The sequence below is a fragment of the Falco naumanni genome, chromosome 8 (genome assembly GCF_017639655.2).
Source record: "Falco naumanni isolate bFalNau1 chromosome 8, bFalNau1.pat, whole genome shotgun sequence".
Classification (NCBI taxonomy): Eukaryota; Metazoa; Chordata; class Aves; order Falconiformes; family Falconidae; genus Falco; species Falco naumanni.
In genome coordinates, this window is record NC_054061.1 from 1,319,075 (window position 1) to 1,335,221 (window position 16,147).

The 16,147-nt window shown below is 47.9% G+C and overlaps 1 protein-coding gene across 1 annotated transcript in view; it reads left to right on the forward strand.

Annotated features, from left to right (window-relative positions):
* STK32A (serine/threonine kinase 32A) overlaps positions 1–16,147 on the forward strand; it is a 34,695-nt gene that overhangs the window by 10,012 nt on the left and 8,536 nt on the right. The window contains exons 3-7 of the mRNA XM_040605197.1: positions 22–77; positions 1,277–1,428; positions 4,050–4,223; positions 7,575–7,612; positions 13,265–13,354. Coding sequence (XP_040461131.1) covers positions 22–77; positions 1,277–1,428; positions 4,050–4,223; positions 7,575–7,612; positions 13,265–13,354 — 510 coding nt within the window. The remainder of the gene's footprint in view (positions 1–21; positions 78–1,276; positions 1,429–4,049; positions 4,224–7,574; positions 7,613–13,264; positions 13,355–16,147) is intronic.

Here is a 16,147-nt window from a genome sequence, read left to right on the forward strand (position 1 = left end):
AATGTTTGCTCTGTCTTGCAGTCACCTTCGACCATTTTGAGATTTTGCGAGCTATTGGGAAGGGCAGCTTCGGAAAAGTAAGTATTTTGTGAACTAATCACCGTTTGGACAGCTGGAAATGTAACTGAGAAATGGGTGAATTAGAGGCTGACACGAGAGTAAAGAAATAAGCCCCTGCATTGTCCAGGAGCTCTGACCTGAGCTTCAACTCCTGATAATCAAGAAGGAATCAGAGCCTGATTCCCTCATCCATTCCATAGCCACAAATTATATTACCAGAGGTTAAAATGAGAAACTGATAAATCAAATGAGCTGAATTTCATTATGTTTCTGGATAACCATTTCCCAGCACATCAACACTGAACAACATGACGCATCTGTATTAAAGAACTACAACTGACACAAAAGGCCCGGCAGTTTTTTCAAAAGGATGTTTCTCTGTGAAACAGTGTGTGTGTTATTAGAAGTGTCAGGTTACCGTCATACGTTTTAATGTTACGCTGTTGTGGAATTCTCCGCTTGTAGACACTGACAGAACTCTGGAAGGCCATTTGCCCCTTGCCGTGGAAGCACACTTGTGCCAGAAGTGGGGTGTGCCTTGGGTGCAGAGAGCGACAAACATCTCTAGAGATGTATTTGGTGGTGAAACAAAAAAGGTTGGCTGAAACTGTGCAAATTCATCCTGAATTCATAAACTGATGTGGAAACAAATCTGAAAAATCAGTCTGTTCCATTTTGCGGTCTTAAAAATTCTGAGTCCTTCATTGAAGCCATGTTTGATGAAATCTAGATTTGATGAAATATAATAAAGGTTAAAATTCAAACCCCAGTACCACCCAAAGGGAGCACAAGGTTGATTGTGAGCTGAATGAAAATTAGCAAGAAGGGGGAGATGAGGGGCTGCTCCCCAGTTTCTCACCTGTAGTCCTGTGGCGGAAAGGACCCTTCCAGACAGTAACTGGTGAGGGAGGGACGAGCACGGCTGGGATTAGTTAGTGCTATAAAATAAAATATTGACTTGTGTGTGATTCCCTGTCTCCTATCTTTGTGGTGATAAATTCCTTCCCATCACCTTCCCCCCAGCAAAATTTCTTCTTTGGCTGAAAACCAGGTGAGAGATTTGCTGGCCGTGTCCCATGCTGCAGCGTCAGAGCACAGAGCACTCGGCAGCGTGGACTTCACTGACACCACTGGAGAACGCTGGCGTGACCATGCCTTAGCTGCCTAAATGTGCTGACGGATCATCCCTGATTTATCCCTTGCTTTGCTCACTTAGGTCTGCGTGGTGCAAAAGAACGACACCAAGAAGATGTATGCCATGAAATACATGAACAAACAGAAGTGCGTGGAGCGTAATGAAGTGAGAAATGTTTTCAAGGAGCTGCAGATTATGCAGGGCCTGGAACACCCTTTCCTGGTTAATTTATGGTAAGATAATGTCCCTTTGCTTACTGGCTGGGTTGGCATTGTCAGTTAACGATGCCTTTGGGACCGGAGTTGCCCACTTGCCCGCTGCCAGCCTGTTTGGGGAGCAGCCAGTGTGCTGCTGCGTGACAGCGGCGTGCTGCCCGCCGAGCCGGGTGCTGGCGGTGGGTGGGTGGGCAGTGGGTGGGCTGCCTGAGGCTGGCAGCAGCTCCTGCCCGTCGCTGCTCAGGAGGACACACGTGTTTGCCCTGTGGAGCGGCCCCAGGGCTCCTTGTCTGTCCCAGGGCTCTGGCTTCAGGGGAATCCTGGTTAATTAAACAAGTTATCTCCCTTGGCCCTCCCCAGACAAGCACAAGAGAGTTTATTTGTATGTTCCCTTGTGGTTTCTTCCTTGACAGGTATCGCTCGTTACCATAACCCAGTTTGATTTAATAATGCTCTTTTGCAGCAAACAGCAGCTCCCAGGACCAAACGGAAAGGGCACAGGATCGATAGCCAAGCAGTGCTCTGATTGCAGGGTTTCCCTTGGCAATGCTTCCTTCTCATCCCCTCTGGATTCTGATTTTGTAGTTTATTTTGTACCTTAAACAGGCTGCCTTCATACCTTATTGGTATTTGACTGAGTTGATGCTAATCAGCAAATATAAAAGCAATTTATCATTGAATTTACTGACAGGAAAATAACACCATTCAGATTTTTTTTGCAGAAACCCACGTATCTACTGGGGAAATGTGTACATGAGTCTTTTTCCTTTAGGAGTACTTGATAAATGCAGCCTATGTGCTCTGGTTATAGTCCATTTTCAACCGTTAGCAATGGGATTGACCAGCTGAGTGATATAAGACGCACTAATTCTTCCCCCTTCATTTGATTCAGCATGTTTTCCTGCAGTGGGGCAGTAGGAAGGAATTTTGAATAAGACTCAATTACTGTTAGAGCATGCCAGGCTAATTTTATTAGGGCACCAGTAACATTTCAAGCGTTGTGGTCTTGCACGATGCAATAACATGCAACGTGGCCAACATCCTGTAGTTACAGGATTCCTCGAGGCGGGGCAGGCAGGGGTGTAATTACATTTATTGGATATTGAATTTATTTTTAGAATGAGGTAGAACTTACCAATGCTAAACACAAAAGATGAGCCTAAGACACTGAAAATCACAGCTCTGTGAATAACTTTGTGTTCCTTTTTGAAATCTCTCGTAACTTGAGTGCTGTTAGGTGAGCTCTCATGGTTCTGATGGTATTGCCATTCAGTGTTGTTCTAAGGTATGAATGAAACCCACACATCTAGGCCTCCCGGAGCTTTGGGCTTACCTCCAAACTTTGCTTTCCTGCTTGAACGGGCAGTTCCATGCAAAACTCACTCCACAGCTGAGAACCAAACAGCATATGCATAGGTATAGACCTGTACAGAGCAGATCATCTGAGTTTCCCTACTTCTGTTCTTATCATGGCCTCGGGATGCCTTTACCATTCCTTTAGGTTTCCTGCACTCTGAGTGATACACACAGTACAAGCTTTGTGAGGAGTGGTGTTCTGGTGCATGGTGCTGCTCATCACATCAAGAAGCTGGTGTATTGGTGAAAAAAAAAAATCCATGAGAAAAAAGCTCATAGCTGATTGATAAGCTGCCTGAAAGGGACACTTGGTGTAAACAATTGCATCAAATGAGGTCACTTGAAGAGGAACAGCAGATAGGAGCTGCATCCCCTGTTGTGTTGAGCGAATGGATTTATTAACAGGCTGCTGCCAGGAGAGCCAGAGCCTGGCTATGAGTGCCTGCAGTGCACAGCCTACCGCTGTGCTTGCTCTGCATTGATCTACAGCCGTTCCCTTGGGTGCTTGGAGAAGATTAAATGTCCGTCTTGAAGAGCAGAGTGTGAACCCCAAGGGGAACAGACAGCAGTTATCCAGAGCTCCAAGCTGGATTTCCACTGCTGTATTGAGTTACTGATTGCTGGGCCAGCTGGCACTTGGCAGCAAGTGAAGGGATCTTCCAAGATCCCTTGGAGGGATCTCATGTCCACGAGTGCTAGCTGGGGCAGTGGAGGCTTTATGGACAATTTTCACAGAGTGCCAGCACAGATTCAGGTAACAAACAATAAACAAATAAGTCCTCCCCAAATGAAAATGTGTGGTCCGCACCTCCTGGGCTCTTTGTGGTCTGTGCTGCCAGTCACTGCCACTCGTGTCCTGCGATAGACACCTGAGCGCTGACCCCATCCATCTCCCTTCACAGCCCTTGGGAGGAGGAAACCACGGCAGGCTGTTAGTGATGGCTTTGGGGACGCTGGGATGTGGCGTTGGTTTTGAAGTGGCTGATAGCAGCAAGTTTGACATCAGAACTCTGTTCCTCTTCTTCTAGTGGGCTGCTGGCAGTCAGTCATGCAAGCTGCTCTGACTCCGTTACGGATCTGAAGCTAAATTTTCGTCATCTCAAGTATGACAATGGGAGTTAGAGTCACAGCGGGAAATGGAGCATGGAAAGGTCTTGAAATTATTATTTCCCAAGTGAAAAAGTTCCAAGAAATTATGAGTATCCCCAGAGGTGCCATACGTCCCTCTATAACCTGTCTTTTTTCAGTATTGTCATCCTTGAATCATGCTTGTGCCGTTTTAGGTACTCGTTCCAGGATGAAGAAGATATGTTTATGGTTGTAGACCTGCTGCTTGGAGGGGACCTGCGTTACCATCTCCAACAAAACGTGCGGTTCCAAGAAGGCACCGTGAAACTCTTCATCTGTGAGCTGGTGCTGGCCCTTGACTACCTGCAGAGCAGGCACATCATCCACAGGTCAGCCGGGGACCTCGGGGTGGGGGTGGGGGGCTGATGCTCGCAGTTTGCAGTAGGGGTAGACATTCCTCTGTGACAGAAAAGACAAATAGAAGCTGAAGAGCTAAACAAAATATTCTCCCACATGTGTTTGCTTTTATGTAAAACACTAGGCTTCCCAGAGAAGAGCATTCCCTATACAACAGAGAACATCTTATTTCTCCCTCTGGGGTAGTTGTGATACAGCGTATTTGATCTGTTTGCTGATCCTGCAAAAAGCTGTCTCCAATACCTTTAATTAGTTGTAGCTGATTAATATCCATCCTGGTCCAGGGAGAGCAGGCATCAGCATTCGGAATTCCCCTGCTGTCACACTTGGAGGTCTCTCTTCCTTTTGCTCTCTTCTCTGTGCGGCACTGAAAGACAAGGAACGGGACTAAATGCAGCTTTTTTCTGTGCGAGGTTAAATCTCTTTCTAGAAGCGGTGAGTTTCTTTTTGGCCACCAAGACCTTTCATGGCTACTGAAAAAATATTAGAGCTCTTCCCACACATTCGAAGGCCTGCAAGGTGACAGGAGGTAGAGCTTTTCCAGGGTTTGGCTCCGGGCGGACAGACGGGCTGGCACCCACTGGCACGCCGGGCGATGCGAGCCTCGCCGGCCCGGGGGCTGTGACTCAGTGGCTGCTGGCAGGGGTGACGAACAGGGAGGGACTAGCAGGGGGTTAATAGAGGCGGCAAGGTTACCGTCTCCTGTATAAACACCGCTCCAGAAGAGCATTCTCCTGAGGTGTAAACATGAAGCATGGTACAAAATGTAAACCTGAAGTTATGTGGGTTGTCAGTAGGGGAAGGAACGTGCTGCTGAGGGGCTGGTAAAGACTGATGTGTGTTGGTGCCGGTAGCGTTTGGCCGCCGTTCCTGAGCGATGGAAGCCAAAGGGCTGCCATGCCCGCAGCGAGCTCCGGAGCCCTGGGGGGTTCTGCCCTGCTGGCTGCAGCCAGCCCACCCTGGGGGTCGCTCCCACTTTCTCAGGAGTCTCACCTTCCCATGCTGCTGGTTTTGGTTTGTACCTGCATGGATTTGTACCTCGATGCACCCGCTGCGGGCAGGCAGGCAGCCCATCCCTGCTGCCCGTTCCGGCTCTGCGGGCACTGCTGTGCCCTGGGACACGAGGCTGGTGTGCGGTGACGGGGGCTTCACGCTGGCCCTCACCACCCGGCACCTGTGCGCCCGCACCAAATAATGGATGAGCATGAATTAAACATGGAGTGCAGGCTCAGCTGTCTCCGTCCTGGGCTGCGAGGGGTGAATCCTCACGCTGTTGCCTTGGCCCGAGCAAACCAAGGGGGGCACAGGCATAAGGGAAGCACGGGGAGGAAATCCTCCTCTGTTAGCAATGCATTGCAACTAGTAGTAGGGTTTATAGGACTACAGAGCTAGAGGTTCAATGAGTCTGTGTTAGAAGGAGACTGTTCTTCATAATGATGAAGGACATGACAGATGTGGGCGCACGGGGTGCCCAGGGGGCTGCGGTCCCTGTTCTGAGCCACATCCCTGTGGTGCTGTGGCCGTCCAGGTACAAAGCAGACAGCCAAAGGGCAAAGCCTCTGCGAGTTCCTGGAAAGTTATTTGTAAATATGGGTGGGAGAAGCTAAAGTTTAGGCTGCAATGTGCATTTCCAGCAGCTATACATGTTTAAGGTGAATCAAGTACAACAAAACATGTATGGCAATCTGTAAAATTTGCAAGTTATTTAATCAACGTTGTGATGCAAGTTGTTTAATTAACACTGTAACCCAGTGGGACAGAATTATATTGATAAAGTGACTCGGCTGAGTCAATTATGTTGCAACATCTGTAATTGGGAAGGAGACAGGCAAGCGGTTGTTTATGTTGCTTGAACAAAGCCATGCAGAGACAGCAAGCACAGACTGATGGCTGGAGTTATTTCCCACCTACATGTAGAAGAGTGGGAGATATTTGTTAATTTTTTCAGTCTAGGAAATGGTATAACCAGTTTACAAAAAATAAACGTACAAATAATCAACTAAAAAAAATTATCTCGGTTCATTGTTTGCATCCTGGTAATGATCTCACTGTGCTGGTGTATTTCCATAGGCTGCATACCAGACTGAGTGAGATCAGGAAAGGCCCCAGTGGAAATTAAAAAAAAGTTAAAATGTCGGAAACTGGATGAGAAATGAAAACCTGTCTTTATAGTTCATTTTGAAACTTTGAAAATATTTTTGTATCAAGAGATGGAAAGAATCCATTTTGTTTCAAACTCTTTTTGCTGAAACATTCCTTAAAGTTTTTGCTTAAATTAGTGCTTTCTCAGAAATGCCAAGTGCAGCATCACCATTTTTCACTATCAAATTCAGAGCTCCTGAGCACCTGGACCATTTGGCTCTAAACTTATGGCACAGCTTTGCTTACCTGAGGCTGCCCCATGCTCTTTTGATTCACAACGCTTACCTGTGTGATGGGGCACAGCACGAGGAAGGCGACTGGTGTTTATAACCCACTGGAAGGAGTTTGGGTGAGAAGATACCAGAGCACTGTAAGCTATTACATGGTAATTAGATATATTGCCTATTCTTGATTCCAGGTGGCTAGGTGAATCCAAACTTTAGGTCAGTGACTGCATTTTTGAAGATAAAATCCTAAACCTGCTCATTTCTTCCCTTTGAACCCCTGGGCCAGCTGGGAAGCATTGAGAGGGGACAGGGTTATTGCACCAGTGCCTGCCCTGTGGAGGTGACGGTCTCAGGGGCATGAAGTTGCCAGGTGCCTGGCTCAGGCTGACAGCGGGTGAATGGGGACTGATGTAATGAGCTCATTAAAACCAGGTAGTGTCTTGTAAAGTCACTCGGGTGGATGCAGCAGGTGTATCAGGTGTACATGTTCTCACTTCAACAGAAAGCATTTCCCTACAGCACTGCTATAGGTACTATTATTTTGTTGGTGGTTTTTTACTGAGGAATAAAACCGGTGGGGTACCCCTTTGCTTCTAGCGCAGAGATGGGGAACAGCTCTCAATATAGTATTGAAACAGATCAAGAAGTAAAAGAAGGAAAAAGATAAAAAGAAGCCCTAACCTTTTCAGTGGATTGCCTGAGTCCACAGCAGCCTTCGCAGCCATAGCCCTGTACCACCATTTCTGCTTTTGATGTTTGATTACTCGTTTTCTTGTGCCTAAATCAAACCCTGCAGGAACATCAGAGCTGGAGACCCCCAGCAAAGGCACCCTCTAGGGCACAATGTTGCTGGAAGTGTCCCCGTCCAGAGCTTGGGCTTCCCTGAACTGCCTGCAGCTGTGTTTCATGTCGCTTTTCTAGGCTAATGGCTGTTTTCTCTGCCTTTTCTCTTAGAGACATCAAGCCTGACAACATTTTACTGGATGAGCATGGTAAGTGCCAGTTGCTTTGTAGTCCTCATGCATATGTATAAAAGCAGAGTCAGAAACAGGAACATCCAAGCTGAAGTTCTGGTGCTTGCAGTTTTCCTCGGTTTGTGTTGCTTTCTCTCCCTCGGTCCATTCGGGAGCAGGGCCATCCCTTTGTGTTCTGGTTGCTGTCTTTTGCTTTTTGAGCAGCAGCATCTAGTACCTTCAGGGCGCTGGGCACCCTCTGATGCTGTGGTGTTTCTGGGGCTTTAGTGTTTAATCGGCACCTCCTTCTGGTCGGTTGACCTAATGGTGTCCCTAGAAGGCAGTGGTGAGACATTTTGTGCTGCTTGTGGTCAGTTGCCTAGCAGACCTTATTTTAAGACCTTGGCTCTTGCTTAAAACTTGCACAAATTGTATATATTTGAATGGAAATGCTCACGTAATTGCAGGCTGTGTGTAACGTATGCTCACAAACAGAATGAATTATGGTTGAATAGATAGTCCTCGTTTAGGTATTGTCGTCTTTCTCGAGCATTTGACATTGGGAGGGAGCTCCAAAGAGGATTTGGGGCTGGATTTATCATACCTGTTGCTATCATTTTTTTTTTCTTTTTCTGAGACAAGACTCTATGTTCATGCATTACTCTCTAGACACATTTTGCACTGGCAAAGCTCTCACAGTGAGAGTTCTCTGACATTTATTAGCTTTTAACTCATTAGAAAAATACTTTGTCATTTCATATTTTTCTGAAAACCTGTGTAACTGGCTTGTGGTGGAAAATCTTCATTAGCAACTACAGCAAGGCACTCAAAGAGAAAGAGTCAGTGCAGGAGCAAGCGTATCTGAATTCATTATGACTCCAGAGGCTGTAATAGAGATGCTGGTGGCTCTCCTGATGACTAGGGTTGCCTGGCAGCACCAGAGCCCAGACTCTCCCCGTTTTGCATATGACCTCTAATTTCAAAGTGCTAGCTGATTATTTATTTAGGAGCTGTCAGCAAAGGTGCTTCTGCCCCCAAGTGCAGTAGGCGTTCTCCTGCCTCACTCGGTGCTTCTCCTGCTGTTGCCCCACACGTGGACTGATGCAGAGCCCCCTCCTCCCTCCTGCCAGCCCCCACCGATGGGCTGTGGACCTGCTGGGCCAGGCAGGACCAGGCTCCTGGGGCTGCCCTCCCTGCCAGCGCTGCGCAGGGCTGTGGTCGGTCCGTCCTCACCAGCAAACACTCTCGAGTGACCTGTCACCATCTTCCAAGAGCCTCCACACCCTGTAGGACCAGGGTGATGCAGCCCCCCGCGAGCACTGGGGCCGCGGAGGTGCAGGTCAGCAGTCCCCGAGGAGGGAAGGAACAGGGCAGGGGAAGCTTCGCTTGTCTCTGCGGTTGCATTCAGCTCAGCAGGACGGAACCTGCAGACTTCTATAATGACACTGCAATTTAGGTTGATTTTTGAGCCCATTTTCTGCTCGCTGTGGTCTTTTAGCTGTCTGTTGCAGAGGTTTCAGAGTCATTTTCTGTGGCTGTACCCTTGACTTCAGTGTCCTTCTGACTATGACTTGTAGTATTTCTTTTCCTCATCCATGGCAGCAAAGGTGTGTCCCCTCATGCATACAGAAAGCTTCGTGCACACAGTTCAATTCCTTCTTGTCCCCAGAGCAACTGTTATTGTAGCTTGTTTATCTATATTTAGCCTAGTAGATTGTGCTTGTTTTTCAGGATTTCTTTCCCCATGAACGGAGCTGCAGCTCCCATTCTTCCCCCTCTCCCTTCAGCAGGCTTTCACAACCATGATCACATAATAGATGCTATTTGCCAATATCAATTTTTCATAATGTTCTTGATTGAGATCAGTCCTCTGAGAGGCGGAGGCACCCAAAGACCTTCAGCAATCAGACTTCAGTCCTTCGTTGTTTAGATTCTTCTTGCCCCCTAACTCTGTCCTTTGGCCCATCTGCCTTTCCAGCTGTAGGGTACCTCACCAGCTGTGACTCCTTCACCCTTTCAGATTTGCATGTCAAAAGGCACCCACGTCTGTTACAAACCACAGCACTCTTTTTGCCGGTGTAAATTGCTGGAAAGGCTGCAGGAGCCCTTGTGTCCATCGTCTGATCTTTGTGTAGGAGGCTGGCTCAAGTTTTTAATAGCACAAATGCCTCTCGTGATGCCACACATTGAAGTGTATTGTCCTGCTGCTGACGGTCATGAACTTGACACACACCTCATGCTTTTGCCTCTGTCACCCCAGTCAGTGACATTCTGTATTACCATATCAATTTCAGCAAAGAAATTAAAGTGAGCCATAAATAAAGTAGAATATTGGGCAAATGTCTTGCTGTGCAATAAATAAAGCACTTGTCCAACATCAGAGATTGGGATCAGGTCCCACGATGAAAAGATCCTCAGCAGATGACCACCTTCAGCAGTCATTCCAAGCACAAAGTGATTTCCTCCTTTTATAAGTCTATTGATTTGGCTCAGTGACAGCACGGCTCACCTGGGAATAACAGACTATAACAGATGGCAGTTTCCAGGAATTGTCACTAATTCACCAGGAGTTTTTGGCCAGGTCATTTGTCTAATAAAATTGAAGAAAAGCTCAATTTTATCTCTAGTAAAACTGAGAGGTTTTTTTGCAAGAGCCCCATAATGACTTGGCTCAGTGTTATTTCTCGTACCACTGCCGAAAGGTTCTCAAGGGCAGTGCTAAAATGGGTGAGCTGACGCTAATGCAGGCACTGCACACGTAGCCTGTTTGCCCTCTCAACACAGATAAGAAAGTTAAGGCACAGCCTGTCCAAGATCCTCCATACCCCACAGCTCCTAATGCCTCTTGTTTCATATTCTTTAGAATGTTATCTTAGTTGAATCTGCAGAAGCCTTACATTTTTTGCACGAAAGATGCTCTAGGAAGGTGAAGGAATTATGTAGTAACAGAGGTGCTGAATATAGTAAGAAAATTCTTTGCCTTAATGTGGAACCAAAGGCTTGATCTGAAAGTGCCAATTTCAGGCAGGCGGGATGTGCTTCGGGAAGGACATGGTGCCCGCAGGACAGCTCTGGCTGTGCTGTTTCGAAACTGGCTGAGTTAGGGATGCTGAGCAATCAGGAAAACACCAGCCTTGAAGTCTGACCCTAAAGCCCAGCAGCAGCACCCAGCACATCCCTCTCAGTTACCAGTAGCTGCTGTCCTTGGTCGCCCAGTCCACCCCAGTCTGCAACACGGCCGTTGCTGTTCAGCCTCCTCATACTGTCCTGAGCCTTCTTCCCCGGCCTCATTGACCTGATTTGATAATTCCCCAAGTGGGCTAGTTGATAAAACTTGTGATTTATTTGAAGTGAATTGTTTAAAAGATGCATCCAGAGAAAGGCGCATTTGTGCTTGGAATATCAAATTCTTCATAAGTCTTTATGATTCATATTTATGAAAACAGCTCCCTACAAAGTGGAACGAGAGCTGGGGATGAAAGAAAAACAATGCAAGGACATAGAGGACTTATCCAGACAAGACAGGTGTGTGTCAATCTTTTCTTTCAAGTATTCCCCAGCGATTTGACGCCTGTTATTTTGTGGACAGACCTGGCTGGTTTTGTTGAGTGGTGTAAGCAGCGAGGAGGGATGTATGCTCTTGACAGATCCACCAGGTACGGTGTGAGAGGTGAGCTCTGACACCTCACTCGCATTCTCCGAGCAGTGCCCACGGCTCACCAGAGGGACCTCCCGTTTTCCTTCCTTCCAGCACAAGCCTGGCAAGCACCGCAGCTTTGGTAAGGAAATCTGTGCCTGGGTGGGGCTGGCAGCCCAGAGACCCCCAGGTGTGAGGACAGGTCCCACCTGAACGGGGCTGCCCTCCCCCTGCCCCAGGCACTCCGATGGGGGAATATGGAATTGCCAGAGCTGGATGGTAACTTCACAGGGAGGGGCTGGAGAACTTGCTCATCCTCACCAGATGCTGACATGGAAGTGAAGTGGTTTCAGTGTGATCCCAGGGCCTTCTGGATCAGCGTCACATCTGCCCGGGCTGTGTGCCTGGCAGCGGCGTTGGGGGGTGCGTGTGCCAGGGCTCAGCACGAGGCAGGAGCCAGCACTAGCAGAGAGGTGGTCCCTGTCCCTGGAAACTGCAGCGCAAACAGGGAATGTGCCTGGGTTTTCATAAAGCACGGCAGGCCACGTGCTTCCAGCGGTTCTGCTGGGAACATGAGCTGCTCTGAGCCTGTCTCCAGCAGAGCTGTATGCGTGGATCCAGCCCTCCTCCAGGACACCGGCTGGACGCGCACGCTCCAGGGTCCCTTTTGCACCCTGTCATTGAAGAGACAGAGGCAGGAACAGGGATGTGATACAGCATTTTTGGGTGAAATCACAAATTCTGCTCTTGTTCCTCACATTTTCCCAGCTAGATCAGGTATTTGCAGCAGGAAAACTTGTATCTCTGCCCTCATATAACAGACAGGAGCAATGGTAAAGATTTACTTAAATATTTCATAGCATCCAGGCAAGACAACAGAAGTTCATTACCAAAGCATCAACTCTGAGATGTACAGAGGTGACTGTGTTCTATTTTAACTCATGAACTAAAGCAGCAGTGAATTTCTAGCTGTTGAAGCTAATGATGGAGGCAAGTACTGTCACAGCATCTCCATCAGTAGGAAACCACTTTGATTTGATCTCTGTGGTGAGAGGAAACAACAGCAATTCAGCCACCCCCTGTTATTGCAGAGGAGGGTGATGAGTCTGCAAAACACAACACAAAACACCTGATGTTTTGACAATGAGCTCACCTTTGTCAGGGCTGAGCAAGTTCAGTGCCTTGGGAGAAGATGCCCGAGGTCAGGAAGAGGAAAAGGCTGCCAGCGTTTGATCAGAATTAGGCTGAATTAACCGGCAAGTTTCACAGCAATTCACTTCCATGAAGCCAGCCTTGTGCTACCACCTGTACTGCTGTATGAGACCGTCTGCTCACTGGTATGAGTTTAGTGAATAAGGAATAATAAGTGCTTGGGGAAAAAAAAAAAAGAATGCAAGAAAAAGAGCCAGCAGGAGCGAGGTGGAAGCATTTCCTTTCTCATCCCTGCAAGTGACGTCCACCTCTTGTTTCCTTTTCACTTGCAGGCAAAAGTGGTGCATATGGTAGCAGTGATAGCAGAAACCATTCCTACCCGCCCCCCAAGGGGGTTTTCGCAGTGTCTGAATTTCTTGCGCGAGGCTCCTTTGCTTTCTGTCAAAGCTGTTTTGTTCCATTCTAGAGACATCCTCTAGAGAGGAAGATGGAGAGTACTCAGTACCTGGGAACAGCAAAGGACAGGTAGAAAGCCAAAAATATAAAGGATTTTTTTTTTATCTAAAAAAAACATAGTGGAATTTTTTCTGTGAGAAAAGTTCAGCTCTCTTCCTCCCAAGTTTAGGAAGACTTAAAACAATCATCATAAAATAACTTATTGGAGAACTCCATACTTTTTTTTTCTCCCCAAAGGGTAAATAAGAGGATGTTTGATGTGACAAGATACATCTGTAAGCAGCCTGCAAGCTGAAATACTTTCTACCAGTTCTCCCACGAGAATATTTTTTTTTTTTCTGGAAATTCCTTTCCATGGAGTATTTTACTTTAATGTTTCCGATTCAAAGCTGTTTCTTGTGGGAAATTAAAGCAAATCAAGTTACACATTAACCTTTCTCTTTCAGGACATGTGCACATCACTGATTTCAATATTGCCACGATGCTGACTAAAGAAATACAAGTCACCACCATTGCTGGCACAAAGCCGTATATGGGTGAGTACCGATAACAATTATGTATTTTTGAATTAGCATTTTATGGGCTTGATTTGACAGCTGCGGTGGGATACAGATGGAGTCCTTTTTGATGAGAGTTTGAACTCTTTTCTTCCTGGTATGTAACCAAACACGTGGATTTGTTTGAAATGAGGAGCAAACTGGAGAGGTGATGCAGGGGAACATGGTGGGAGTCCTGCCCCAGTCACCCCCTGATCCAGCTGGAAAGTGTGCGCCCGCTGCTGATGCCACACCACAGACCAAAGCCAGCATACTGCAAACAGGGGGTTTAGTGCCGTTATGGCATGCTGTGCAGCATGGGTTTCATTGTAGAAAAAGACAGTTGTGCTCTTGAGATCTTGGAGCATTTCACAAGCAGCAGTCAATCTGTGTAGCAATGACGGAATGCTCTTGCTAGCCTTGAGGAGGAAAACGAAGCACAAAGGCTCGTATTTAGTCCCCAGTTACGTACGTTAGTCCCTAGTTTAGTACATTAGCATGTCTTACACTGCTGCACCACCAGCAATAATTGGAATTTTTATATAGATTGGCTGCTTTAAAAACTAGAATTAGCCTGTGTTTGGGCCAAGTGGCTGTAAGGCTTGCTGTGTTCCTGCGCTGCAGCATCCACTTGGCGTGGTAGGGAAGAGCCCATATTCTAGCGTCGGGCTGACGCGGTCGAGAGCGTTGCTGCACTGGTGCCAGGCTGCATCAGAAAAAGGCGAGTGAGGCTTCAGCTTCTGCCCCTGCTGCAGAGGCAGCGTCCTGCCTTCCCACAGCAGGGCAGGAGGGCAGCGCCGCTGGGGGTGCAGAGCGCAGCGGTGCCTATAGGAAAGGGGCACAGCTGGGGTGGGAGCGGCCGCCACGGCCGGGAGATAAATGCTGAGCCTATTTTTCAGTCTTTCCAAAACCCCTGCTGTTGTACCTGTATTGCTGGTAGCAGTAAATGTGACTGTCGCTGCAGCAAGTGCAGCCCGGGCGATGGGGGTGCACAGGGGCAGTGGGGTGGGTGCCCTGGTGCTGAGCACATCCTGCACGCTGCGCTGCCAGCGTGGCACCAGCCTCCAGTGCCCGCGGAGCTGAGTAGCTGGGCTGGTTGCTACAGTTCTGTACCATCCCCTTCCCTTCTTTCCTCAGTTCACAAAAGCTGCAGGTTTTAGGAAGTGATAAAAACCATCCAGGCAATGGGATGGGATTAGCCCCAGGCAAGAGCACTTGTCAGGCAGCTGCAGGAGTGTGCAGGGAGGGCTGTTCTCCCAGGACAAGGTGACTGGAGCGGTGGATTGCTCCGTGGCAGTCTGGGGTCGGCTGGGGGAACAGCCTTCACGAGCGAATCATCACGCGTGGAAGGAGGGCACGCAGTGATTGCCCCCCATGCAGACCTCACTTCCCTAGTACTCAAAAAATTTTGCTTCTTTTCTGCTTTATAAGGGGAGTACAGAAAACTTACTTACGTTCACTTACTGTCCAAATCAGTGAAGCAGCCGACTTTTCAGACAGCAAGAGACCCACTTGAGACTTAGCGCACAAGCACAGGTAATAAACAGAGAGCAAAATAACCGTGACAGATCTGGGAGGAATTGGGGCCAGGGCATGCAGCTGGTGAACCAGAGAGAAACACCCTGAGTTAATGCTAAAAGAACTCCTGTGCAGACAGGACACAGAAAAGTCTTTGTAACCATAAATTCAGCTTCCCCAACTGAAAGCAGTTCGGCACAGCTACAGCCCCGCACACACAAAATCCATACTTTCACATACAGTAATGCTGCCTCTCAGGCCTAAATAATGCAGCCTCCCTACAGCTGTTGCATAGCCCAGTCCCTTAGGGGGATCCCCTGGGAATCTCCTTTTTATCAAGATGACTGAGTTGATCTTTCACCTTTGCATCACTGGTGCAGTCCTTTCAAAAAGGAAAACACACACAAAACATGCTCCCTGTTTTGTTTTTGTGTAGAGCAATTCTTGCCTCCCAGCTGACACCAAAATCTCGCAGTACTTTTTTTTCCTTACTCTCAAAAGGGAAATTTATTGGCTAAGAAAGCACATTTCAGCCTGTGCCTCTGCCCACTGCCTGCTAGCCTGGTAACCTCCTTCTGAGAAGCTGTGGCTCTTGGGCTTTGCACAGTTAAAATGTGCTTCCCCCTGCCCAGGGTGCAGCTGGCACTATGTCTGCGTTTACGCTGCGTGTTAATGTTTCTGAAGAGGCACTTCCATTCACTGGGTGAGGCTGTATTTAGGCTCTGCCAGACTGAAGTACTTTCAAATATGAAACAGAGATAGGAGTGGGATGGGAACAGCTCTCCAGCATGAAGATCTAGTGAGCACTAGCTGAGGGCAGAGAGCTGGGGGAGGTGAGGAGATGCTCAGGCCAATTTTACGCCCAGATTCGGTGAATTAGGGTCAGTCCTTATTCTGAAGCACGTTCACTGTGGGGTAACGAGCAAGTTCTGTGTTGGCAAAAAGAGTTTGTTCTTTTGGGGCTTTGGGGGCAGAGAAGCGCTGGGATCCCTGTGGAGGGGACCGTGGGGCTCTAGGGCACCCGGGAGCACAGCAGCGCGGGCAGGGCTCTGCGCCAAGACGGTTGGGCTTTCAGTGCTTTGTATACCGCAGGAGCGAAGGGGGCCTGATGAATCTCTTGGTGATTACAGGAGTCACATAACGCATTTTACAATCCAAACGAATTGGATTGTGTTTATTGAATGTTAAACATTCCGGTTACCAAGGTGGTAGCAAACCTGTTTCTCCAGGCCATCCCATCATTTATGCACATTAATCAATCAAGGTTTGTAACAG